This window comes from Diabrotica undecimpunctata, chromosome 8 (assembly GCF_040954645.1).
Source record: "Diabrotica undecimpunctata isolate CICGRU chromosome 8, icDiaUnde3, whole genome shotgun sequence".
Lineage (NCBI taxonomy): Eukaryota > Metazoa > Arthropoda > Insecta > Coleoptera > Chrysomelidae > Diabrotica > Diabrotica undecimpunctata.
Genome location: NC_092810.1, coordinates 120799559 through 120827500, shown reverse-complemented (window position 1 = coordinate 120827500; position 27942 = coordinate 120799559). Strand labels below are relative to the sequence as shown.

Here is a 27942-nt window from a genome sequence, read left to right as displayed (position 1 = left end):
TCCGGGGGTTAATCGCGAAGAGGGTGATAGACCGTCGTCGTACGTCTTCTCGCCGCTTTAAGAAGATTACTTGACTTCTTTTGGCCTCTAACTTACACTTAAATTATCCAATTTTCACTTACAATGGATTAGGAAAGATATTACTGTATCTCTTTCTGTAATATAAACCCTACCCAACGGTTGCTAGCCGTGTTTTATTGGGTTCACGAAAGAAAATATATGTCTGGGTAAAAATCACATAGCAGTAAATGTGAGCACAACGTTTATACTTCCCAACTTTGTTTATGACTGTTTTCAAAATTATAGGTTTGTGTAACATTAAAATTTTTAATCAGGAAACACCAATTTTAATATTTAAAAGAGTATTTTATTGCCCATTTTCCCTAACACTATATATTCATCTATTTCAACTATTTCTCTTTTCTATTTTTATCTAAATATGATAGCAAATACCAATAAGGCAATATTTTGTCGCGCAAATTTGAAACGGGGCCATTTAAGCAGCCTTTGTTAAATAACATAATAATAATAATAATTATCAATCAGTGTCTTACCTTGCAATGGCTTCCATGGTAGGCATGCCTTGGTTCTTTATAACGGAACCATCGGGCCTTGCCAAATTGTGCGGCATGGCAGGTGATAATAGTGCTGAATGTGCGGCAGCGGGATGAGGCAATTGCATAAACTGCATGTGACTTAAATGAGGAGGATGATTGTAACCGTTGGCCAGTAAAGGTGATTTTTCTAGTCGTGACATATCTGAAACAAAAAAAGAGATTAAGAAACAAGTAAAACTAATATTTTTTGCAAGCCAATATAATTAAAAAATTTTAAAGTGATTTGTTGTTTTCCTTTAAGATGGTCACCAAATAGTAATTCTTTCACACGCCTTACCCATTCAGAAATCGAATTGGATGTCTCTCGTTTCAATAGCATATTTTTCTTTAATACGCGAGTTACGTCTCCGATACAGTTCTGATTGTATCAAAATGATATATTTTATATAATATTTAGTTTTATTTTATAAAGGCAAGTCTATCTCGTTGTGCTTAGACCGTTCAATGATTTGTTTCTTATCGCAAAATGTTTTTAAAATTTCACTAGACAATGATGTATGATCCTTAAAATTTTTTTACTTCAGCAAAGGAAACTAGAGGGTTGATTTGTTTATATAATCTTAAATGATCGCTGAAATCTTGGTACCTTCCCTTCTTCCCCAGCATAATTTATCATCTATCAAAGGAAGCTGATAACAAGCAAGAAAAAAATGAAAAAATTTACACTGAACTTGAAAAGACATTACAACTTAAAAAATCAAGAGAAATGATAGTAGTCATCAGAGATTTAAGTGTCACAATCGGTAAAGGTTTAAGTGGATCCATAGAAGTTTCATACAACTTAATATTCTCAATGACAGAAGTGATCGTCTCATCGAATTCTCCCAAGAACGTGACTTAGTACTAAATAATACCTATTATAAATGGAATAAAATACACCTCTATACATAGAAGTCACTAGTTGATAAGGATTGCAGTCAAAAATCAGGTTGACTTAATCTATCTTAATAAAATATAGTGCCCAAACGCAATACGGGCAATATTTATAGATGAGTTAAAGTTAAAGAGAAAGTAATAACAAAGCAGCTGAAACAACAGATCAATTACAATCTAGAAAGATGTCAAAATTCAACTAGATTAAAAGATAAAAATATCACGTTGAAAATACTAAAGGCAACTGTTTAAACAGAACAAACATTTTAAAAACTCTAACCTACCACCAATGGGGAGCTGAAGAGAAAATCTTTTTGAGAATTTATACAGCTCTTATTCGCTCCAGATTAGATTATGGCAGCATGCTCTACATGACCGCCTGCAATAATTATCTTAAATCTCTAAATTCAATACAAACGATATCCTTTCGAATATATCTAGGTGCATTTAAGTCTAGCTCCACCGAAAGCATGTGCATTGAATCTTTCGAACCTCTCCTTTCCATACGACGTCAGCTTCTACTCTCTTCTTATTTCTCTAGAGTTTCCGTTAATCCACAAAATCTAGTAACCAAACTACTCAATATTGTACATTAAGTTCCTGAAAGAACTGAAGACTCGAGACAGGCCTGTGTACACTCTTTCACAATTAGTAAAACCCTTGTTAGCAGATATAGACTTGACAATAATTACCCCATCAGTACCTTCAATATTCCTCGATAGGCCAAAATGCGACCTACTTTCAACACAAGCCAAACTCGATGTAAAAAAGAAGAAACTCCTAGCCGTCTTCTTAGACAATTATGTTAAGAAGCAATAAATACCAAAGATTACAACCAAATTCTTTACACCGGCGCCTCAAAAAATGGAGAAAATACTGGATGTTACTATCAGTTAAAAATGTAATAAAAAACAAGGGAGGTATATGAGGCTTGCAAAACAAATATAACAACTTTACTTTGCTTTAAAAATTCAAAGAACTTACTAGAGTAAGAAAACGGAATAACTAACAAAGATACTGCTAGAACGAGAGATAAAGATTATTATGGAAACAGAACAAAAATTACGCAGATGGATGAAATACATAGAGGCATTATTTCAAAACGAATATTCCTATATGAATAGTCTAAGAGGAGACATAGAATCCGGGATTGAAGATAATCTGAGATCAAAAACTAATAAATCTCCGGTCCATACCAAATACCAATCTTGATATTTTAGTGAAATTATTCAATAAAAGTTACACAACAGAAATCATTCCCGAGAAATGTTAAAATCAATATTAATATTTATACTAAAGGCGAATTCAAAATTATGCAAAAACTACCGAATAGTTAGTGTTATGTCACATACGTTCAAAACTCTTAAGAATATATTCACCCATAATATCAGAAGATATAGGTGAATCACATTACGAACGTTTAAGTGTTAAGAAAAACAAAGAACTATAAAGAATTTGAAAGAACAATAGAAAAAGTAACCTTCCAATATCTGGGACATATAATGCATGGAGAAAAATTCGGCATCTTACGGCACATAATCTAAGTCAAAAAAGAGGGCACGAGTGTCAGAAGAAGACGAATATCTTGTCTAAAGTATCTAAGAAAATGTATGTTTGCAGCTCAAAACTACCCTTTAAAGCAGCAGCTTCGAAAGTTAGTGTGGCTATGATAATTCCCAATCTCCGTAACGAAAATAGGTTAGGTTAGGTAAGGTTAGGTTAGGTAAGAAGAAGAAGAAAATGAAGCGATTACATGTTAAAAACTGGTCAAACTTATTACTAGAATAAAAATTATCAAACTTGTTACATCAATATATAAAAGCTCACAGGTTTTTTTGTCAAAATAAAATTAATTTCATTATGAAAATTCAGTTATAAGTATGTAAAAATTGATTTTTTTATCATGACATTGCAAGCTGAAATGCTCTAATATTAAAAAAACACCGCTTCAAATTAGAAATTGCCGTCTGATAAAGAGAAGACCACCTCCAGTTTCAATTCTACTTAACAGCAATAACTGGACGATAATCGACGACGTAAATATGTAAGTGCGAATAAACCCGAATCGTAAACCAATTCTCGACTGGGATAATTATATCTTAAAACAGCGATAACTTCAGATTCTTTTCTATCTCTTCGACATAATGATTTTTCTGTTAATGAGGGTGGCAAGAACGTAGGTCACGGGCGAGCCGCAGGGGAGCGCTCGCGCCCACCTGCTGTGCTCCAAATCGCTTCTCTCACAGTCGTAGATATGGGCACCAACATAAATATCGTATTCTACTGGACGGAAAGGATGAGAACTAACTGTCTTGTTCCTTATTGCTTTTCGATTGTAGGTACAGTTGAAAGATTGGTTGCTATTTATTTGCTTTGCAGAGTAATTTAAATGATCGTAACAGATTACATGCACGAATTACTCACAGGATATTGTTTACCACAAGATGATACCACCATGATGCCACGTTATATTTTTGTATATATTCTAAAGTGTTTGCTGTATCCAATTATATTTATTCTCCTTAAAAGCTCACACATTTTAATAGTCCTTTATTTAATCTTTTGCGGATCCAGTATTTTGCATACTGGATTTTTGTTTGATTTGTTAAGTGGGTTCTTTACGGCTAGAATAGCCGCTTGGCTATCTGTATAAATGCTGATTCTATTTACTTTCAATGCAGAAAAAATATCTGGATTGAAACTAGCCCAATAAGAAGATACAAAGAGATCAATTAAATGTGATTCCTAACAATTATAACAGAAAAAATGTTGATGAAAATAGTAGGAAATAAAGAAACGACGACAGATCGACTAAGAAGGAGAAAGAATGATAATTAATATCCAATCACAATCAAATGAAAACATTGTTTTCTGACGTATTGAAAACTTGAGATGCCACATTATATAGAACTTTTAAGCAGCTTGTAAGTTAAAACCGCCAAAATTTCATAAAATAAACAGTATATTAATAGGAATAGTGTAGAGTTTTAGTAATTATAAGAATTTTTAATATATATGTACAATCAGGCTTTATACACGAATACAATGATTGTATGTGACAGGTCACAAGGAAACGTGAGTGTCGTTGTATAAAATTGAATTTTTAGAAAGCTTTTAGCCAATCGTCAAAAGCGCCGTCAAAGTACATGTGGAAATTATTCAATTTCGTGCTTTTTGAATCTACCCTTCTTGTCGCATAGTGAAACAAAAGCAACGGTCAACAGCACTGCTTTTACCAATTTATTGATTAATAGCAGTAAAATAAGTCCTCCCTCAAAACAACTTCTATTCAAATATACATTTTACTTAATAGCTACACATTACTGCTGTCAAAGCTTTCACGTCTGCTAAATAAAATTACAAACATTGCTGTGTTTATATCTCTACAGGGCCGGACTCAATTTGTTTTAAAATAAAACGAAATATCACATAAAAGAATGTCTTGAATTAAGATCGTTGTGTTCGTGTTGTTTTTATATTTTTATATCGCTTATAAAAAGAAACGCTTTCATAGCCTCTCTTGTTCCTCTCCATACTCTAAACTTCTCCATCTCTTCATATCTGACACATTTATTTTTATTTTTTTTTCCTAGAATTTTTTAATTCTAGGCTTTTTTCTAGACCCTAAATAGTAAAGCGAATGCAATTCGGCCGCCAGTCCAGACATTTACTATTGTATGACTATTGTACTATTGTATTTTAAATACTATTGCTTCGGTAATGACGTAAACGTCACCCACTAAGTTATTGACGTATATATCAATGTAGTGCATACTCATAGCGATTACATAAAATTGACTATAAAATAAAGCAGGTTTTTCAAAAACCTGAATTTTATTTCATTTTAGGGGATTTTAGTACATACAAACAAAATTTTAATCGCAAACAATATTTTTCATTAAAATTAAAAATAAAAAAGTTTGTCTTTTTTTGCACCCCATATGTGACAAACTGTTACATATCTTTGTTATTTATTCTTATACGAATTACATGATATTTTTTTTCCAAGTTATTGGAGGACTTCTTTTTCGTCCTTCGTATTTAATTTCGTACATTTTTTTTAAATAAATAAATATCTAATAATTCACATACAATCGCCCCTCATGAAACCCACATTGTTCTTCTAATTATTAGTGTTTTTATCATCATCATCATTGGTGCTACAGCCCTATAAAAGAGCCTCGACCTTCCCAAGTCTATTACGCCAGTCAGTTCTATCCATTGCCAACTGTTGCCAGTTTACTGCACCTATTTGTCTACCATCCTCATCTACACCATCCCTCAATCTGAGTTTTGGCCTACCCCTACTTCTACTTTCACAGGTTATGACATAAGGATTCTTCTAGGAGGGTTGTTCTGCTGTGGTTTTGGTAGATGTCCTGCCCATCTTAGTCTTCCTATTTTTATAAGGGATACTACGTCTTTACCACCAAATATATGTTTATATCTGTGATATATCTCGTAGTTGTACCTCCTTCTCCAAACACCATTTTCACATATGTCACCGAATATTCTTCTCAGGATCCTTCGTTCAAATATAAGCAGGAGGTTTTCATCTGCCTTGGAAATGGTCCATGTCTCCGACTCACATGTCAACACTGGTTGTATAAGGGAATTTGTATATGGTTATTTTTGTTTTTTTGCTTAAGTTTCTACTTCTCATATGTCTACTCAGTCCAAAATAGCATTTGTTTGGTAGGATTATTCTTTGCTTGATTTCTTCCGTTATGACGTTCTCCTTGGTGATCAGGGAGCCTAAGAATGTGAATTTGTCCACCACTTCAAAGGTAGAGTTATCAACCGTGAATTGGTGGCCGATGTTTCTGGCTCTATTGTTGGGTGTTGATGCCATTATCATAGTTTTCTCCTCATTTTGGTGTTTTTATTGGTGTTTTACTCATCTTTAATAAAGTATTTTATATTGTCAATTAAAAAGAGGATATAGATAATATATTATGATATGGCATGTAATGAAGGAAGGTCAAGTATGATGAAAGCGGTAGAGGTAGACAACATTACTCCTATTATGATTAAACATGTTTGTCGTTGAAGCTTATTCAGCTTCTTTTTGGCGGTCTTTTATTGGCATTTAGGTACCATGTTATTGCGCCATACGTAATCGTAAGGCTGACTACAGTTATATATAGCCAGTACATCTGTTTGGGCATGATACCCTGTTAGAGTAAGCTCCTGAACTAATGTAATATTAAAGATTTGGAAAGAGAAGAATTTTAATTTTTAGGTTATGTTACTTCTTTTCAAACTGTTAGATGTAAGCACAGGTTTTTTTAACATTCCCAGGCTTATTATTCAATAAACTTGTGGCATGTGGAAAAGCCTTGTTTTGTGGGATATTCTGCTGATGGGTGTTCCATGTAAGACGCTTATGTAGAATTACTCCTACGTCTTTGACCTCACTCGCCTCTTTGGCAGTTTCTCCATATAGAACTGGCATCCAGGAGAAGAGACCTTTATTTAAAAAGTAATAATATACGATACACAATGCGCTATGGAAAGATCAATATTAGGTATTACCATCAGAGATAAAGTACCAAACCTAGAAATAAGAAGAAGAACAGGAGTCACAGATGCAGTTGAAAAAATAGCCATGGCTAAATGGGCTTGGGCCGGACATGTTGCCAGAATAACGGATGATAGATGGACCATAAAGATTCTGGAATGGCGACCAAGGCAAGAGGCATATCGAAGCAGAGGACGACCACCGACTATGGTCGGTGGACGTCCTCTTCTTCTATGGATGCAAGAAGCTTAAGATAGAAATAGGTGGAAAATTTTACGGGAGGCCTACGTTCAGCAGTGAACAAATATAGGCTAATTGATGAATATACGATAAAGGGATATTTAGCTAGATTTAACTCGGCTAATTTGAACTGTCAAAAGTTTCGTAATATTCGAAACTTTCCACAGGTATTTTGTGTATTTGTATCAGAGATGCGCTAGTTGTTTTCAAAAGTATTAAGATTTACAAAATATCAAAAGCATCCCCAATTAAAATATTTAGCCATGCACCAATTTGATTATGTTTAATATCTATATCTTTGTGTACAAAACATTACTGCAAAATTCTTCGTACACAAACTGCAAAATTAACTGCATTTACAAAAGATACATTGCTTCAATTACTTGGCTACTCTAACGTTATGCTAGAATCTATTTTATCAGCTTTAATCTAGATTTTATAAAGTTGTTCAAAACAAAATTTGTAAGTTTTCTTGTGGTTTACTTTTTCGCCATTTTAAGATTTTGTACCACCTACTAAATACATTTAATTATTAAATTCAGTTTAATTGAATCATTTAATTATTAAAAAACAGCATATTTCAAATTTAAAAATATTATTATTTGTTGATTACTTTCTATCCTTTTCATCAAAGGTATTATATTTTATTTTTTTTTTTAACATCAGTCTCATAAATGTACATGCCCCAACCGAAGACAAAGAAGAGGATGTCAAAGATCAATTCTATGAGGAAGTAGAGACCATCTACGATAGAAGTCCCAGAAACGACATCAAGATCATAATTGGAGATCTTAATGCAAAAATAGGGAAAGAAAATATATATAGTCCATACATCGGAAAATGCAGTGCTCATGACGTCACCAACGACAATGGAAATAGAATAATAGGATTTGCAGCATCCAAGGGCATGGTCGTTGGAAGTACCTACTTCCCCCATAAGCATATCCATAAAGTAACATGGACGTCGCCTGATGGTACAACCAAAAATCAAATAGATCACATCCTAATAGAAACCAGGCACTTCTCTAATCTAATGGATGTACGTACTTATCGTGGAGCTAATATAGATTCAGACCACTTCTTAGTAGGCGCAAAAATAAGAGCAAGAATCTCAAATGCAAAAAACGAAAAGGGCAAGAAAAGTACTCGCTACAATTTAAAACTCTTGAAAGAGCCCCGTGCACTAGAAAGGTATCAAAATTACCTTGAACATGAAAGCACAACAGATGAGAATTTAACAGCTAGCGAGTAATGGGATATATGTAGAAGAATAATTAAGGAAGCGGCAAACAACGTCCTAGGACCAGAAGAATCCACTCCAAGCAACAGTTGGTTCGAAACTAAATCACTAAAAGAAAAGATCTAGAAAAGACTAGATCACTAAAAGAAAAAATTATGCATATAAACTTATGCAACAAAGAAGAACACGGGATAAGGAGCAAATGTACAAAGATCTTAGGAAGGAGGAAAAACGCATACATCGAAGGAAAAATCGGACCTTCGAAAACCAGATTATGCAAGAGCTTCAATCATTAAAGGGGCAAAATGAAACTAGAAAGTTCTATAATATTGTAAATAAGACAAGAAAAGAATTTAAACCACGGCTGACGATGTGTAGAGACAAAAATGGACATATAGTCAGTACCGCTGACGCAGTACAAAGCAGATGGGTTGAGCACTTCAAAGAACTACTTGGTACCGAAGTGGAAAATGAAGCGTCACCCCAAAAACCAAGAAATAACACTCACGTAGAACCTCCTTCAATATTTGAAGTGAAAGACGCAATCACACGACTCAAAAATAGCAAGTCCCCAGGAGTGGATTGTATCCCCGCAGAGCTCATCAAACATGGAGGTAACAGCATTATGCACCAAATTCACAACATAATAGTCAAAGTCTGGGAAGAAGAACAAATGCCAGAGGAATGGTGCACTGGAATCATATGTCCACTGCACAAAAAGGGAGATTTGTTGGAATGTAAAAATTATAGGGGTATAACTCTTCTGAATTTAATGTACAAAATATTCTCCAACACCCTGTACCCTGTGAGTATCAAAGCGGTTTTAGGCCAGGTAGGTCGACAATTGACCAGATTTTTGTGCTACGTCAAATCTTAGAAAAAACCAATGAATTTAATATTGACACGTTCCATCTCTTTGTGGACTTTAAGTCAGCGTATGATAGCGTCCTAAGAGGTAAATTATACGAAGCCATGAATGAACTTAACATTCCCCATAAATTAATAAGGCTCGTAAAAACAACTATGAGTAAAGTGATCTGCAGAGTGCAAATACAAGGCGATATGTCACAAGCGTTTGAAACATATGCAGGGTTAAGGCAGGGAGACGCGCTGGCGTGCCTTCTCTTTAATATAGCGTTAGGTTAGGTTAGGACGATCTGGATTTGATCGCACGTACTACACGACGACTTAAAGAGATGACTTTCACCTTCATGACAGCCGCACAAAATATGGGCCTTAAAATAAACGAGGAAAAAACCAAAATGTTAGCATCTATTCCAAATAACAGAGATAGAGCTAGAAACGCCGAAGAAAACTTCAGTATAGACCAATATAATTTTGAGGTAGTAAATAAGTTTACATATTTGGGTTCTCTCATAACAAACGATAATGACCCATCTAAAGAAGTAAAACGGAGGGTACTGCTAGCAAACAAATGTTATTTTGGACTAAGCAAGCAGCTAAAAAACAGAAATTTAAGCCAGAAAACCAAACTAATAATATATAGAACACTCATCCTACCAGTGCTGACATATGGGTCAGAAACATGGACCAAACAGACGCAAATCTTCTGCTTGTCTTCGAAAGGAAGATACTAAGAAGAATAATGGGCGCATTCTGTGGGAATGGTATTTGGAGAAGGCGATATAATTTCGAATTGTACGAGAAGTATAAAAAATAGTAAATGGTAGAGATGTAATATCCTTCATAAAAATAGGTAGGTTTAGATGGGCTGGACATGTGTCAAGAGCAAATGAAAATTACCCACCCAGACGAACTCTATTATCGGTCCCAGTGGGAAATAGGAGTAGAGGCAGACCACGACTGAGATGGAGGGACGGTGTGAACGAGGACGCAAGGAAGATAGGCGCGGCAAATTGGCAACGGTTGGCGATGAACAGAAACGACTGGCGAAATAGACTGGGGAAGGTCAAGGCTCAACTAGAGCTGTAGCACCACTGATGATGATGATATTATATTTTATGGATTTCTTCGTTTAAGAGAATTATTTGTCTAAGAAATATATAAGAGATTCAACAATAATTCACTTTTACAAATTTGTTTTCTTTTTAATACAAATAAAATAATTTTTATATTACTAGTCGTCAGTCATTGGCTTAAATATCTGCATTGATCTCTTTAGTTATTGCCTTTTAGACTTACTCGAATACGACCCTGCAGCTATCTCTATTGCACTTACAAAAAAGCCGCCCTTTTTGTTAGGGATTGTCCCTCATCGCGGAATATTGTTCTGTGATTTCTTGTTTAATCGTTATGTAGGCTTTCCACAGTAAATCTATGCTTTGCGTGACAAATGAAAGAGTTTAAATGTTTCGGAACTGGTTTATCGACATTTATTATTAAAGAAATGTTAAGGCATGTCGCAATCAAATAATAAAGCCATTAAGAAACCGAAAATTGCTAAAATAATATACAGGGAGGTTTGTTAATTTTAATACTACTTTTTTGAATGTTTCGTGTTGATTTAAATATTACAATTTAGTCGCGAGAATAAGTTAACTAAATGGAGAAAATTTCCTTTCTACTTGTTATTTATTTTTCACATTAAACTTGACGATTAATTGATAACTGTTACATTATTATAAACAAAAACAAGTCTTCAAAATCCAGACGTAAAAATGCTCAAGTATAACATCCTCTGCATTGGTAAAAACTACAACTAGAAAATCAAAAGCAGAAATACTAAAAGTAGCTTTGATTCTACCTTCTGTAGATGCAGATGATGAGGAAATGTTTAACAGCAACTTAAAGAGAAAAACACACATCAAAGGAAAATAATCACGCAGACCATTTGGTAGGTAAGTATTGTATTTTTATTTTATTTGCTTGCACACTTGTTTTTACGAAAATTCTTAAAAACAACCTGAACAGCACATGTAACGAATTGATGGGCATGGGATGTGATAAGGAACTTTATATGATGAATGTTATTAAAAATGCTGTAGGTGTCATAGCTTATTTTTTCTATTGTTTTCTTTGCACAGGAAGTAAAAACTTTTATTTTCTGTGCAAACTTTCTGTACTTTTACATAATTTTCCTCCGAATGAATCATCAGTTTTTTGGACGAATAGCCGGACACACGCTCTGCACAAAACAAAATTATTGTGTTTTTAAATTTTTATTTGAATCCAATTTTAGGAACCGAGTTAAAAAACACATCAAATAATCAATTGCGTTCATTTTTATCACAGAGGTAATCAATTTAATGCATTGTGTTCGATTTAATTAGTGTAATGCAATCAAATATATTTTTTAGGCTTTTAAATAAACTAGTCAATTTTTAACGCTGAATCCATCAATATTCGTTGAATTGCGAATTTATTTTTATTTTGGTATTTATTGTAGAGATGGGAGCTAATATTTCTTTCAATTTTTCTACTTTTACCGTTCCGGAGTTTCTACAATCCGGAGTTTCTAAGTTGTATTACTCAGTTTTGTTTTGAGTAGTATGATTAATTCTCTTCATTTTTATAATGAACAATTTGCCTTCTTTGATAGTATCGCTTAAAATCTGCCATTTTCACTATATATTCAAGATACTACAGTTATCATTGCAGTCCACTGCTAAACCGCATACATTAATTATTCCGTCCCATACCTTGTCCTTCATATCTCGTTTAAACATAGTTTCGTTTACATTCTTTCTCCATTATTTTCTAGGTAAATTTCCCTTCTGTCTATATCTTTAATGCTTTTTCTTTTGTGTTATTATCTCTTATTAGTTTCTCTTCTATATTATATATCTTCTCTGTATTATTTCATTACTTATCCCCCGTTCATTCTGATTACTTGCTGACAGCATCTTGGAGGGTATTCCATCTCTGCTGTAGATGTGTTACTGCACATTTTTAATTTACTATTCAATTATATGCAACACATATTATAATATATCAAATGTGCTTCTGCTGTTTAATGCTATACTCGTTTTTCATCATCTTCGTTTAATTTGTTCTCTGTTAAGGCTGAGGCTTCTTTGATTATTGTAAACTCTAGATGCTTGTATATAGCTTTGCTTATTACTATCATGTCCAGTACTTGTTTGTCTGTTTATCCACTTCTGCGCTTGTGAGTTATTTAATTTTTTAAAAGGTAACCTACAGACCTGCTTAAGTGTATTCTTCCGTAGACATCTCCGGTCGTTTGGACATATTATTTGAAAATAAAGATAATAAAATCAGGTACCAGGGTAGTAGATGCAGAATATCTTGACTAAATAATCTAAGAGAATGGTTTAGATGCAGATTATTCGAGTTGTTTACTAATGGGGCTAATGAGATTAAGAAAGCGATGATGCTTTCCAACCTCCAAATGAGAAGAAGCTTGAAAAAAGAAGACGAAGCTCAATTAATTATATTCTCCCCACGGCAAAGTATTTGTTTATTTTAATTCCTGATTTAGACATCATTTTAGTTTCTTTTATCTCTTATTATTTTTTCTTCTTTAATTCCAAACATCGATAGTGAAAATTTTTATTTATATGAGCAAAATACTCGTACAAAGTTGCGTCAAAGCAAAACTAACATTCGCAAAAACATTCATTTGTTTCCATTTCTAATTTAACATCAACGGTTCTTGATCTAAATGACGTATCATCCTGCTTGGAACAGCCAGAAACAAGTGTAAGGCATATTTTTCCAAGGGTCAAATAATAGAACAGGTAAATTCCATAAAATATTTGGGAGCAAATATCAATAGTCAGTGTAATCCAAAAACAGTTATCCTATCAAGAATCGAACAAGCAAGGAAAGCATTCATGAGCATGAAAACATTTTTTACAAGATCAGACCTTAGTCTGCAGCTTAGAATCCGAATGATCAGATGTTACGTTTTTTCTGTCTTACTGTATGGCTGTGAAAGTTGTACATTGGACTCTGAAATAGAAAAAAGAATAGATGCCTTTGAGATGTTTATATACCGACGAATGTTGAGAATTCCATGGGTACAAAGAGTTACTAATGTTGAGGTACTTCGTCGCATGAGTAAAGAAAAAGAATTACTAAGAATAATCAAAGAGAGGAAAATGCAATACTTGGGTCATGTGTTGAGAGGCGAAAGATACAAATTATTTCAAGTTATACTGGAAGGAAAAGTACAGGGCAAAAGATCAGTAGGAAGACACCAGAACTCGTGGCTGAAAGACCTGAGGAGATGGTTCTGCTCATCCGCAGAAATATCATTTAAATATATTTACTTAATGATATACCACTCGTATTAGTCATCACACTCAATCAAAAGGATCGCGTTAGTTGACATACAGGAATTTATCGTAGATGGGTGATTTATACCCAAGGAACTTAGTATTGAAATTTGTTTTAAACAACATATTTACGTCTGCACAACCGTTTGGCACATTACCTAATAAAGATAAAAAACACTTCCTATTTAGAAAAAAATGTACTTGGTATTTGGTATTCAGATGGGGATGTTGAATATTCCAAAATAGATGACATACTAGAATCCTGAAATGTGTCGCTCATTATAAAAAATAGTATTTATTATAAAAGAGGAGCTTCCTACGTTCACACTTGGGTATAACACATTAAGAAGAACAACTTTTTTATCTCATGTAAATAATGTCTTTTTCTGCAAGTCTACAACCTCATTATACCGAATATCTGTCAGCAAAAATACATCAAGCAAATATCCTAGCAACCGGAGTCAAAACGATATCGTTATATAGGTTTTATAGGAATAACAATCACTTCTGTTGATTCTCAAAACAGTATAGTTCCCAGATACCAATTCTCCCACCTCTAATTTGTTGTATTTATTGGCCTAAAAATATCGTTGGTATTAACGATACGAGCTTAATTATATTTCGTTTTAGAACGAAGTTTTATAACAGATCCACGGGTTTTATTACTGCACGTATTTTCTATCATCGTTATGTCGCGAACACTTTATTTATTATATCGTAAACGGTACTAAAATACGCTACAAATATAATTGGTTCTCGGTAAAAACATAAATTTTGCAGTTTAGTTTCTCGATTTGTATTGAAAGAATGGAATAATAATCGTAATCCTTAGGATGACCTTAACAATAAAAACAGCCTTAAAAACGAGTTATTGGTTAAGTATAAAGGCATTTTCATATCAACACTAGACAACGATAACTTATCTTTTACTGTATTTTGCAAGGTAAAAAGTTTATACAAAACACTTCTTACAGATTAATGATATAATCTGCAGTAAGCTACAGCTCTTTGAGGAAAGGAATGCCAAACAATAAAACGTTTAAAACAAATAGAAAAGGTTAATGCGAGTGAATAATAAAAGTAAAATAATGGCATGTCTCTCAAAATGTTATGTGCTAAAATGTTCTCGCATGTCCTCCGTGGTTATTAGTTGTTGCAGTGGAAACCATCAAGGTCTTCTAACTCTACTGCCAAAAATTAGTCGCATTACTCCCGTGGTGATCCTTTCCCAAATTAACATGCTCCTTTTCCAACTTGGCGGCACCGTACTGAAGACGACCAATAATCAGAAATACGTATATATGGTTGCATTCCCTCTATATACCTATTTTGCCTTTTGTTTTCCTGTTTTGCGAAACATGTCATTACATTTTACTTTTATTATTCAATCGCATTAACCTTTTCTATTTGTTTTAAAGGTTTTAACGTTTGGCATTCCTTTTCTCAGAGAGCTGTAGCTTTCTCCGTGGTTGTTGTTAGTTGTTGCCGTGGGTTTTCCAACTCTAATGCCACAAATTGGTGGCATTGCTCCTGTATTGATCCTTTCCCAAGTTTCCAAGTTAACATGCTCCTTTTTTAACTTTTCTGCACCGTACTGAAGACTTGTCTGTAGCGGATTTTATCACGTGTGTCACGGTACTGTTTTTATAAATGGTCGTTATCACAAACATGGGCGGAAATAGCGAGCGAAAACTTTCGGTTGCTACTGGAACAAAAGTCAGAGAGAGCCAAAAGCGTCTGCTATCTACGAGAAGCAAACTCTCGAGATAGAGGAAAAATCACGTCCGTTCTGTACGGCATAAAAAGGTAAGACAGAATTTTTGTTTGCTAGTTCAAAACTGTCTGTATGTTTAAAGGGTAAGGTTAAATTAGGTAGAAGAAATTATTATTAAAGGTAATTTACTTATTTAATATTTTTTAAGAGGAATTATTACTAAGGGTAGAGGATTTGATACTTCGAAAAATATAACATTGGCTTTGGCATGTGACAAATTGTACAATGACATAGGTACTTTTGGCAAATTTTTTAGATCATCGAGTTAAAAGTATCGACAACACATCGAAAAGGAGATATTTTGCCTTCTGATGAGGCTGAAAACTTTAGTAACAACTTATTGTATACCCCTATAAACGTAAAAAAGATGCACCTACAAATAAAGTAAGACTAAAGACCTTGAATAAATTGCACCTTTTCATTTCTTCTTCTTTTTAATTGTAAAGTTTAATTGCTACGACGGTTAAATACAAAAGGAACAACCATCATTATTGTTTTATAAATACATTACCAACATAAAATAAATTTAAAATATCCAATATGCCAACATCATGATGCGTTTAAAAGAGAAATATTAATTTTCTCCTGGCACCGCCTTCTTGGGATGATGAATAGAACGCAGCTAATGCTCAGCCTACTAATTACCGGTTGTCACTCGCTATATGCGCCTTTTTGTTACTCATGCTCAGAGTTTCTGTGTCTGTCTGTTCTGCCTGTCTGTCGGGACTTATATATTCGTGTAATTCTCGGAATAAAGCAGATTGGAATGATAATTTTTAGTTGTTTTCTTATTGTTTTTTTCCTTTTCAATCGACTTTAATGAGGTCATCAGAGTTCGATGAGTATTTCTAATATTCTCTCTGAGAAAATTAATAGGACCATTAAACATGTTTCGTCTATAGTAAACAATATATTTTAAATCAGATTCTGATTATAGAGAAAATTAAAACTTGTGAGTTTTTGAATGAGATTTTAATTGAAAGCTAATAAATATCGATAAAGAGGACCTTAGAATAATTATTAGCAATCTTCATTATGACCAAACAGCAAAATTCCGGACAGTTAATCAACTCAGCGAAGACGTTGTGATAAAGGTATCAGGAAGAAAGGTCGATAGACACAAGATAATAAGGTAGCAGAAACGAGTCAAGAATGCGGCATCAACTTTACCAATAAAACTACAAATTTGATTTGAAATGATTGTTAGTGAAAACCATATTCCTCATAAAACCTCATTCATTAATATTCAATATATACCCAATACCACAAGTTTACAGCTACGATTATTTGGTAATATAAAGAATAAGTGTGATCATTCACATGATTGAGCAGACCCAAAGATCCATGATTGGCTGACAAAAATCAAGACCTCTTAGATGCTATCTATTTTCGGTTCTTCTTTACGAAGTAGAATCTTGGACACTCACTGAAGTATCACTTAAACAACTAGAGATTTTTGAGATGTGGTGCTACAGAGAAATGTTGAGAATCTCCTAGTCGGATTGTATATCAAACAGTGAAGTCATGGAAAGACTCGGTAAACAATGTAAAATTAAATATAGATGGTTGGATTTAGATTCAGTCTGAGTCTCTTAGCATTCTCCTATACGTCTTCTCACTTTCAAGTTTCATCAGAGAAGACTTCGATTTTCTTGTTCATCTTAGCCTTCTGTCAATTGTTGGACATAGGCCTGTTCCAACTCCTTTCATCGATCTCCGAATCCTAAGCAATACATTTCCAATTTGTTCTCGCTTTTTTTATGTTATCTACCCATCTTATCTGTGATCTTCCTCTTGGTTGTCTAACTTTGTAAGGTCTCCGATACTGTAGGGTAAAAGTGGGATAGATGTCACAAGATGATAGATGCCCCATAATTCATATCGTAGCTTGTAAGCGCACCACGACTGAACTATTACTTATAATGACAGACTCCTACCACCTCGCTAGTGTTCAAATACACTCCAGGCTGTAAGCGAGCAAGCAATTTAATTAAACTCAGCCTGTAAGACACGTTCACCCCTTAGAATTACGTTCGAGTGTAACAGTTTATTGGGGCGAGGTGTATCAATTCGTGTAAAACAGGAATTACTCAATCTCGTTTAATGCTCCAGACCATCCCTTCCCCCTATAGCACTCTGATGCGCGATAGGGGTACAACTATCAGCCAAATGCTCTTAATGTGGGAGTCCTCAGTAATAGAACTCCAACATGGTTCCTTAACCGATTCAAATTCAGGCCAGGGTTAGGCGCTTTATTTCTGTTATCCTCTTGTGACTGCCCCCAGTTCGGAGACTTGGTGCTCAAGGAGTTGGGGCATATGTGGCCGGATTTTTTGGTTTTTGTTAGTTTTTTTGTTGGCTTGAGCCGGGTTTTGTTACTTAGTGTTTTTTGATTTTTCTCGGTTTCTATGTTTTTCGTAATTTTTATGCTAGAATGTCCCGAAAAGTAAAATCTTAATTACTGGGGCCTACACACTGTTATTGCGCTTGTCTGCATAACTCCAGGCTGAACGGTCGTGTCTTCTTTTAATAGAGAAAATTTGTTGAACTCGCTTACGTAAATCTCAGATTAGGAATTAAGGTTTTTTTTAAACAAGGGTAAACAAGGAAACCTGAGTTTGTGCATGGGCTTCCACCTGGAGGAGACAGACGTTTACATGAATAGAAAATCCACGTATGTGAATGCAGAATTATTTCACAAATGGCTTAAAGAACATTTTACATTAAGAAAACCAAATGGAAAAGTCCTATTGCTTCTATATGACCATTCTTCCCACACATATGCTACAGACATACTCCAGACTGCCAAAGAAAATAAAATTATTTTATTTTGTTTACCTAGCTATATCTACTAGATGACAGTTTCTTTATATAGCTGAAACAAGAAATTAGATAATATCACACAAGGCATGTTAAATAAATCGATTAGTTGCAGGAAAACTTATTGGAAATGTGTGGTCTCGAGCAACGTGGGATTCAAATGCAATTTCAGGGTTTAGAGCTTGTGGGATTAACCCTTTTAATGCTTCTATAATTCCAGATACCTTTTTTGCAATATCTAATATTTCTTTGAGTAACCTAAGGTTTTCAAAAAGTGAACCAAATCATCAAAAAACTGCTCTAGAACAGGACGTAGATATACACAATGATACTCTAGAACTGGACAACTCTTTATTGAATGAATCCACTCTGGTTGTTGATTAAGTTACATGTGACATGGTTCTCTGTAATATCGAAGTTGTTAGTTGATTGAAGTGTTGTCGAAATCATACTTGAGGATAAACCAGGCCTTTCCCATTCACTGACAGTAGGTCTACCAGATAAAAGTCTTTCTAATTTAAGCCCATCAAGAGAATTATAACAACATCAGTATCGATGAACCGGAAAAAGAAACACCAAGTGAATATGTACCAGAATGTTCACCGATGTCAAACATTCCGGTACCATTTTATAAGAGGGTAAAACAATCAGCTGCAATTTTGAACACAAAACAAAATATCGAAACAAAGCTAAAGTTAAAGGTAAAGCGGAATATCATGAAAAAATAAACATCGATCACCTGAAACAGCTGTGCCAACTAAAAACTTAAGACGCACAGGACGCAAGACTCAGAAAAAAAGACAACCAAAGAAAAACCCAAAAGAAATTAAAGAATCTGTTGAAGAGATGTCAATTCAGAGCGATTCTGATTCTGACACAAAAAAATGCTAGCTACAAGGAATGTTTTGATAAATATTATAACACTAAATCTTCTGCAGACTGGATACATTGTATTATGTGCAAGAAATGGAGTCATGAAAATTATACTATGATGGCATTGCAATAAATGCGGACGCATTATTAAAAAATTAAATAAAAAAAACATCGACTGAACTGAAGAAATAATAACTTTTTTAAGTATAGTTCATATTAAAAATGAGAATTAATACTAAAGTGCCATTGCTAATTATAGAAGTAAAACTCATTAATTATGAGTACGCTTTGGATTTATCCTTAAGGGCAACTATCACCATAGTGCTAATAGCCACGGGGCATCTAATCCATTTAATAAGCTTGTTCATTTGACATATTTTTTTAATATAAACTATAACTACACTTAATTACTCTAAATGATATAGTAACCATAGGTACAAGAATCATTTTATCGAAAAAATTTCAAATATCAACTGTTATTTAGTAAAAAATACCCCATTTTAAAATGTGAGGCAACTATCTCACTTTCACCTTATTGTAGCGTTCCAACGTTGGTCTTTTTGTCTAGCAATTTGGCCTGCGAAGCTCCATTTGAGTTGGACAGTTTTTGTTGTGATATCTTTAACTTTTTTTTATTTTACCCAGCTATAAAATCAATATCATCATTAACATGTAGTGTTACAACTCTGGGTGGGTCTTGAGTGACTGTACAACTCTTTTTCAAAGAGTCGTACATCCATCAGTTGTACTTCCATCAATCTGTTGTCCTGTAGAATATTCATTTTTTGAAAATCTCAGTGAATTTTGTCTATCCATTGCATTCTTGGACACCGAATTGCTCTTTTTTCTGTAGAAACCTACTCCCAAATCGGTTTTATAAGATTTTTATTACTAAGTTTGTGTACGTGCCCATCTTGGTCCCTGAGATTTAATCTCTTGGACAATAACATTATCAATATAAAGTTGTTTTATTTCTATGTTTGTTCTTATTCAAGGTTGGTTCGTGGATGGTCTATAATAGAATGGATACATTTGTGTAGTTGTAATGACTGACATATGTGGCAAAACCATAAGCCGTTGATATTTTGTTACTTCATTAGTGTTTTCTTATTGCTAAGCTCTTCTTTCGGTATCGTTGACCAGATCTTGCTACATTATACTGTTGGATTTGGTACGTAGTTGTCTTTATTTGGTAGGATGTGAGCTGCTTTCTTAATTTTTCTCTTTTTACCATCCGTTTATTTTTTATTATCACCATCCGACTCTATTTTTATTAATAGTAAAGAATATTATAAAATATGAAAGAAAAATTTGAAGCAATTTAAAATAAGAAAAAACATAAAGAAAAATAATTGGTATTTCCAATTAAATAATAATCTGTTAAACACGCGCTTTAGAAAACTTTATCCCATAAACGAAACTCGATGATCTTTATTACCTCAGGAGGATTTGTAGCATTCTGCACTATCCTTTCTGTAATTGCTCGACCATTTGGTTGACTTGATCGCATAAAAAAACAGTCAAAAACCGCTTTGGCGTTAAACGATAAATTTATAAACAATAATTTAACCAATTCCAAATAATAATAGCCCGAATTATTTGAAATTGCTGTAATCAAACGTTTAAAGTCATCGAGATAACTGCGTTAAACGCAAAACAAATTGTAAATGAGATGAGAAAATTACTGAGGCCCCTATAATAAAATGGCCTCAGGTCGGAGTGGTCTGAATTGGTCCGAAAGGTGCATGTCATTCTTGGACGATTTGTAGAGACTATTTATTAGAAATTAGTTGGATTGCTATTATTTCGAGATCGTAACAGTTTGACTGATTTAAGTGGCGGTTAGAGAGACCGAACGATTTTGTGGTTGTGAATTGTTGGATGTGGTTTTCGGTTTTCAAACACCCGATGCCCATTCGATATGGCTACTTTTGTTATTTTATTGTACTAAGCACTTATTAACGAATACTTCTATGAGATTAACTGTAAAGGAGTGGAATACTAAATAATAAACATATATTTTATACAATTTTGAAAAATAATGTTACATTTTCAACAGTAATAAATACTGGAAATAGTATTAAAAATATTTTATATATCTTATAATTGGTTCATATGTGTACTCTGTGTACCCTTGACGTTCATAATCCGTCAGATGACAACATCTAATAATTCCAACGGCAAATTCGACCAAATGATTGCACTTGCTGGCCAGTCTCTTAATCAGGCGAAGAAAAGGAAATTAAGTTTATTTCTTCGGCGGTATCGTGACATCTTTGTACCGAAATGAAGAGCGACCGGAAGAACTACCGTTGTCAAACATACAATTGATACCGGTAATGCCAAGCTACTACGACCGCGTCCTAGCAACGAAAGAGTTAGCCAGGAAAAAACTGGACACCAGATCTCATAGAGGGGCAAACGCGGATATTGACCACTTTTTGGTAATAATAAAAATAAGCGCGCCCAAATGGAAAGAAAGATATCAAGTCTAATAAATGGAACCAAGAAGCATTAGAAGAGGCTGAAACTATAGAAAAATTACAGCTCAGAAATATCTAATAACACAAAACCACAAATTTGAAACTGTTTCCACTTTTAGCTACTTGGGAGTAACAATAAGGAAAACTGGAAAAGAAAGAACAGAGGAAAGAATTCTGAAAGTCAACAAAAATATATGGATTGAATAGAAACCTGTTGAGAATCAAGATTCTTAGTAAACTAGCAAAGACGAACCTATATAAGACCTCAATAAGATCTGCTGTTACATATGGGATGGAAACAACTACGATTAACAAGAAAAAGGAAGAAAGCATACTAAAATTTTAAAGAAAAATTATTAGGACGATACTGGGCCTCAATATATCCAAAAAAGGAGAAAGAAGAACGAAAACACATGCTGAAATTGAAAAAGAGTTAAAGGGAAAAAATGTAGCCAGATACATAAAATCTCTTCGCTTAGAATGGATAGTTTTTTATATAGAAACGCCCATACTGAGATATGCTGGGGAGGATAACTGACTGACTGACTGACTATGATACCACTATGGTCCAGGTGTAGAGAGAGGTCCAGAAGAAGATGTCTGGATGATGTAGAAGATGATATAAAAACAATGAATGTTAAACACTGGAAAGTTCAGTGCAAGGACAGGAACAAATGGAAAAGAGTCACGAGAACAGCAAAGATACACAGAAAGCTATAAATGACATAGAGGAATAACCCACCTTATCCAAAGAATAGGATTTTGAACATCATGGCATTAGATTTAATCCCTAGGGATTGTAAAGCCTAATAAATGAATTATTGCCAAGCCAATTCGTCAAACAGCTCGACGATTACCACAGAGAGAGAAAGCTGAAAGGATTGTTCAGGAAATAATGAAATACAGGTGGATAGACCCTTCTACCAGCCCATGGGTCTCTCCAGTAGTCCTGGTTAAGAAGAAAGACAGAACTACGATGTTCTGAGAGGACTACCGTTTTTTGAAAAATGATACCAAGAAAGATAGTTATCCTCTGTTTCAAATAGACGACGCATTTGATACATTGGCTGGAAGTTAATTTGTTTTCTACTTTAGATTTAAAGTTTGGATACTGGCATGTAGAAATAGACCCAGTAGATAAGGAGAAGACAGCCTTCACCCACGATCTAGATTGTGGCAATTCAACGTTATAGAATTTGGACTCTGTACAGCACCTGCGACATTTAAAAAACTTATGGAAAATCTGTTGAGAGTCTTATCGTGGAAAACGTGCCTGATGTGTTACAACATAATCGCCTTGGGGAAGATTTTTGAAGACCATCTGAAGAATTTAGAAGATATGTTTAATGTAAACCCCCAAGAAGTGCCAGTTATTTCAAAATAAAGCCAATTATCAGGGTCATATAGTCAGCAAAGACAATCTATGGAGTGGTAATTGACAGTGGACTGTGGAGAAGACGATACAATGAACTTTGTACAATGTACCAGGAATATACCAGTAAAAGATATTAAGATAGGACATCTGAGGTGGGTAGGGCATGTAATGCAGATTAAACAAAATGATCCCATTAGAAAAACGTTCCTTGATAGACTTATTGGTCAGAGAAAAAGAGGAAGACTCAGAACAAGGTTCCATAATAACGTCGATGAAGACAAGAGAAATATGCGAATACGTGCTTGGCGGAGGAAGACGATGGATATGTACGACTGGGGAGAAATTCTTGAGGAGGCTAGGCCCACATAGGGTTTTAAAGAGTCAGAATGATGATGATAGTCAACAAAGGAGTGGTTAAGTGGCCAAAACCGACTCACAGATAGTAAGTTACAATAAGAAGATGCAGAGGATAAGATAATATCTAAAGGTAAAGACGAATATAATCAATTTTTACGTTTTATGTTAGTCATATACATATACTGCTGATGCAAATTAAGTTAGTATGTCTGTTTACTTGTCATGTTCGCTCACCGGTTTTTTAATCTTATATTCAGCAGCATTATGAACAATAATTTTGTTGAGATGTGACCTACGGTGGACAACGTACGGTGTTACAGTACTCTCCATTTTACATGTCAATGCATTAGTGTGGAGTTTCCCACTTGCATTGTTCTTTTATATTTTTGAATCAGTGTTGTCTATCTCTAGTCTATTATACAATCAGCTAGCGCAGCAAATATTTTATTTTGGTACAATACGTTGACTACGACGAATTTGTACAAAATGTGTATTACAAATATGTACTACCAATGAATTTAATGAGATATTATTAACCTCAAAATGATTACAATAACAATTCGAAGGCTGTCAAGATTTTTTGTTTTTTATATCCCAGATTTTTATTGAAAATATAAACTAAATAATAAACTTGTTTACAATTATTACAACTTTATTAATAATTATTAATTGTAATTATAATTAATCACAAATATCTATATCGGTTTTCCAATTAAAGTCAGTTTGTTCGGATTAATTTACTTGAAAAACAAAATCCCAATAAAAGCGAATCCTAAATTAAACGAAAGTGAAAGGAAAGAGATATGAGGTTTTTACGAGGTTCGCCGGTGAATCGGCTTAAGTTGCGTTATCTCAAACAGTCTGACAGATACAGCCTCTTAAACGTTATATCTAGAGTGGCTGTGGCCCGCCTGGTCGGTTCCACTATTGCTGGATATCGCATCGGGTTCCTAAGAAGCTCTTAATTACTTGACCTTGACATTGATGATGCATTAGTCGATATGAGGAACTAACTGTTAAATTTTAGGTTTTGTGTCTTCCAAAAAATTATAAAAAAAGTGTAAACAAAAACAAACAAAGGTTGATTTATTTCAACTGCTGAAAAATTTGATGTATTTTCTAAAATGTAAAAGAAACAATAGCGGTTTCAAATACAAAATAAAACATGCCTACTTTCTTATACGAAGAAACTCATAATAGCATATTCAATAGAAACTTGTCTACAGAACATGGTTTAGCTAAGGTTTAGCGAATACATCATTGAGGTTGCGCACAACTGGACGTGTTTTTGATCTGATACTCCTGATGTTTTGTCAATCAATATGTTACTGTCATTCTTTTTAAAATTCTTATTTCTTTGTTTCTTAATTTTTGTCTCTTTTTAATTGTTTCTTGTTGTTAGTTTCAGGACTTGTGTCTGCGGTATAGGTCATGATTGGTTTGATAGCAGATTTACACAAGGTATGATAAAAGAAGAGGGACGGTCGAATATTTCGCGAATTAAATATCGTATCGAAAAACTGAAAAACACGTTTTTAATATTTTTTAAAAATCTATCGACTGGCACTAAACACGATCCCACCAGCCACACCCCCTAGAGCGGAGAGGGTAAAAATGTTGTCAAAAAAAAAACATGTCGTCCCTAGAATAGTGAATTTCAAGACAATAATATTCGTTAAGTTTTAAAAGTTTTTTCGAAAAGACAATATTTTTAAAGGATGCACTAAGCAAGTTTCTAAATTGTTTTTCGCGAATAAATCCAAAAATTTAAATTTTTTGGGAAATTGTTTGAATATAAAATGAAGCTTACAAGACAAAGAGATTTGTTTTTTTATTATCAGTTTATCTGTTTATTTATCGAATACAAAAATCCAAACATATGATGTTGAATAACCGAAAAGTTTTTCATGGAAAATGTATATAAACTTTTTTAAAGAACTTATAAAAACCTTTAAAATGACCACTTGCACAATGGTAAAAGTCATTTGCGTGAAAATTAAAGTAACTTATACCTATGAAGTCCGTTTATATTGTTTGTGGCGCAGAAAGTAACAAACTCACCCCCTACAAAATCATCCTGGTAGTTATTATTTGTTGTTCATTTACAATTTATTTCACATATATACAAACATTACATTCTGATTCTGGAAGTTTAACTGGTTTGAAAGGTTTAGTTTTGAAAAAATCCGATTTTGAAGTGACGAGACTTTTTTCGGAATTAAAAAAAAACAGCTTTCTTTTAAAAAAGCTCAACAAAAAAGGTTTATAAAAAATGCTTTAATTGGAAAAAACTGCTTTTTTAATGAAGATTTTTCTTTATTTCTATAGCTCCATCTTCAAGCCTTTTCTAAAAGGAAAAGCTTGAAAAAATTTACTATGCTTCATTTTGTAGTTATTTTAAAAGCTATAAAATGATATATATTAAATTTTTCCCTCTTTTTAAAAAGAGTTTCGTCGAACGGGCTGGAAGATGGTGCTAAACGCATGCGAATACAACTTTTAAACAATCATATCCCGTTCAATGGTTAGTCTATTGGAATAAAAAAAATATATTCAGTAAAACAAAGCTGTTTATATTTCTGTATATATTTTAGTCGTTGAGTTATTTTGAAAAAAAGGGGATTTTTTGAAAAAACGTAATAAATAAAATAATATTAGGATTTTATATAAATATTGTAAAAACCTTTACACCTATAGGTGTTCTACCTTACTGTCTAGATATAGGCCTTTTTTTCGTAAATTAAATTCTACTAGATCAGAAATACCAAAGTTTCTTTCGTGTTATTCATTTAGTGCTTCAGAAAACTGTCAGCACAGACATGTGCATAAAATTAATTAACTTTTTATGCCGCTAAATATTATTGGCATTGAATTAAATTGAAAGAGAACCAATAAAATATTGTTCTGAAGCTATTTTCTTGTGGCATTTTAAATTAATTAATATTTAAATGGGAATAAGCCACAATTAAAGGTTAAAATACATTTATTGACGTTTCAATTTCCACTTCGGAAATCGTTCTCAAAATACAAAAATGTTTGTATTTTGAGAACGATTTCCGAAGTGGAAATTGAAACGTCAATAAATGTATTTTAACCTTTAATTGTGGCTTATTCCCATTTAAATATTAAGAACCAATAAAAGTTACAAGAGGAAAGATGAAAAAGTAATACATAGGCGAAAGGCGATGCTAAATCCTGCGCTGATGACTGATAAACTGAATTATAAGAAAAGTCTAAGATAGATGCGACGAGATATCTTACAATTCTTTTTGCTCTCTGCCTCTCGGTTTCGTATATGATTTTATGGTGTTTAAAAGGTACGGGGCCTTCGTTTTGTATACCGCTATCAATTTCTAAATCAGAAACTTTGGTTTCTTCCTCTAAATCCAGAATTGCTTTGATTTTTATTTAATTAGCTCTGAACATAATTATTTTTCAACTGAACCCTGAAGGTGAAGAGCGAACATCCGTCCATACAAATAACGTCAATTTTTAAAAATGGTTCAGTGAACACCGCCATAATTGTAATAAATTTCCTCCCAAAAAAGAAAACAGGTCGATTTGAAATCGAAGTAACCCTTGTGAAATTCAATATAAAATAATAATTCAAGCATGAAACACTTGGAACTCATGTAACCATTTCGCTATATATTATTTTTTATATTATTTTATTGACGGATGGTCGGGCAAAACCTATTATGGCTTCCTATTGTCCGCCTGTTGTCGATTGCAGTTCATAAGAGATGCCACACGTAGTGAGTTAACAGAGATGGATTTAAAAATTGTTGTTTAAATTAATTATTTAGTATAAAATCTACTACTACTACCATTAAATCTTCACTACAATCGTTTCTCGAATTTTGTGTTTATCCATCATTAGTAATACCTATTTGGCATGGGATTTGTCTGTGATTAATACGTTCTTTATGAAGACTGAAGACTAAGTATGTTATCTATAGTAGCCGCGATAGGGAAAGTCAGATAGATTTTGTGCTGTGTAGAAGAAGACAGCTAAAAGAGGTTACCAACTGTTACCATCAAAACCGACCGATGATACTGCATACGGAGATAAAGATGAGGCGGAAAGGAAACCAAGTAGGACATGCAAGAGTCTTTAAGCGTAGAGTGCTGAGAGAATTTGCGAAGAAAGCCAACAGCATAATTGTGGTACGAGTTGGAGAGAAAGTCCCGGCAAAACCATCTGGTAAAGGGAGTCCTAGGGACAAAGAAACTTGGTGTTGGAACGATGAAGTGCAACAGAAGTTTAGGACGAGGCTAGAAAAAGATATGACAGATCTAAAACAGAGAAATATAAGGATATATACAAGGTAGCAAAGAGGAAAGCAAAGCGCGCTGTAGCGACTCCTAAGGAAAGATCATCTGCGCAGCTGTATAAAGAGTTGAAGGGGATGAAAAGGTTATACAGCATTGCTATATCAAGGGCCAAAACATCAAAGAACTGGACTAACGTGCTGCAGACTTAGAGTGCGGATGGACGAGTGTTAAGAACCGATGTTGAAATAAAGCAAAGATGGTAGGAGTACTTTAGA

General features: G+C 33.8%; 1 protein-coding gene across 2 annotated transcripts in view; it reads right to left on the bottom strand.

Annotated features, from left to right (window-relative positions):
• Positions 1 to 27942, bottom strand: part of dac (dachshund family transcription factor) — a 442638-nt gene that overhangs the window by 146094 nt on the left and 268602 nt on the right. For both annotated transcript variants that reach the window (XM_072540865.1, XM_072540866.1), the window contains exon 3: positions 555 to 759. In XM_072540865.1, coding sequence (XP_072396966.1) covers positions 555 to 759 — 205 coding nt within the window. The remainder of the gene's footprint in view (positions 1 to 554; positions 760 to 27942) is intronic.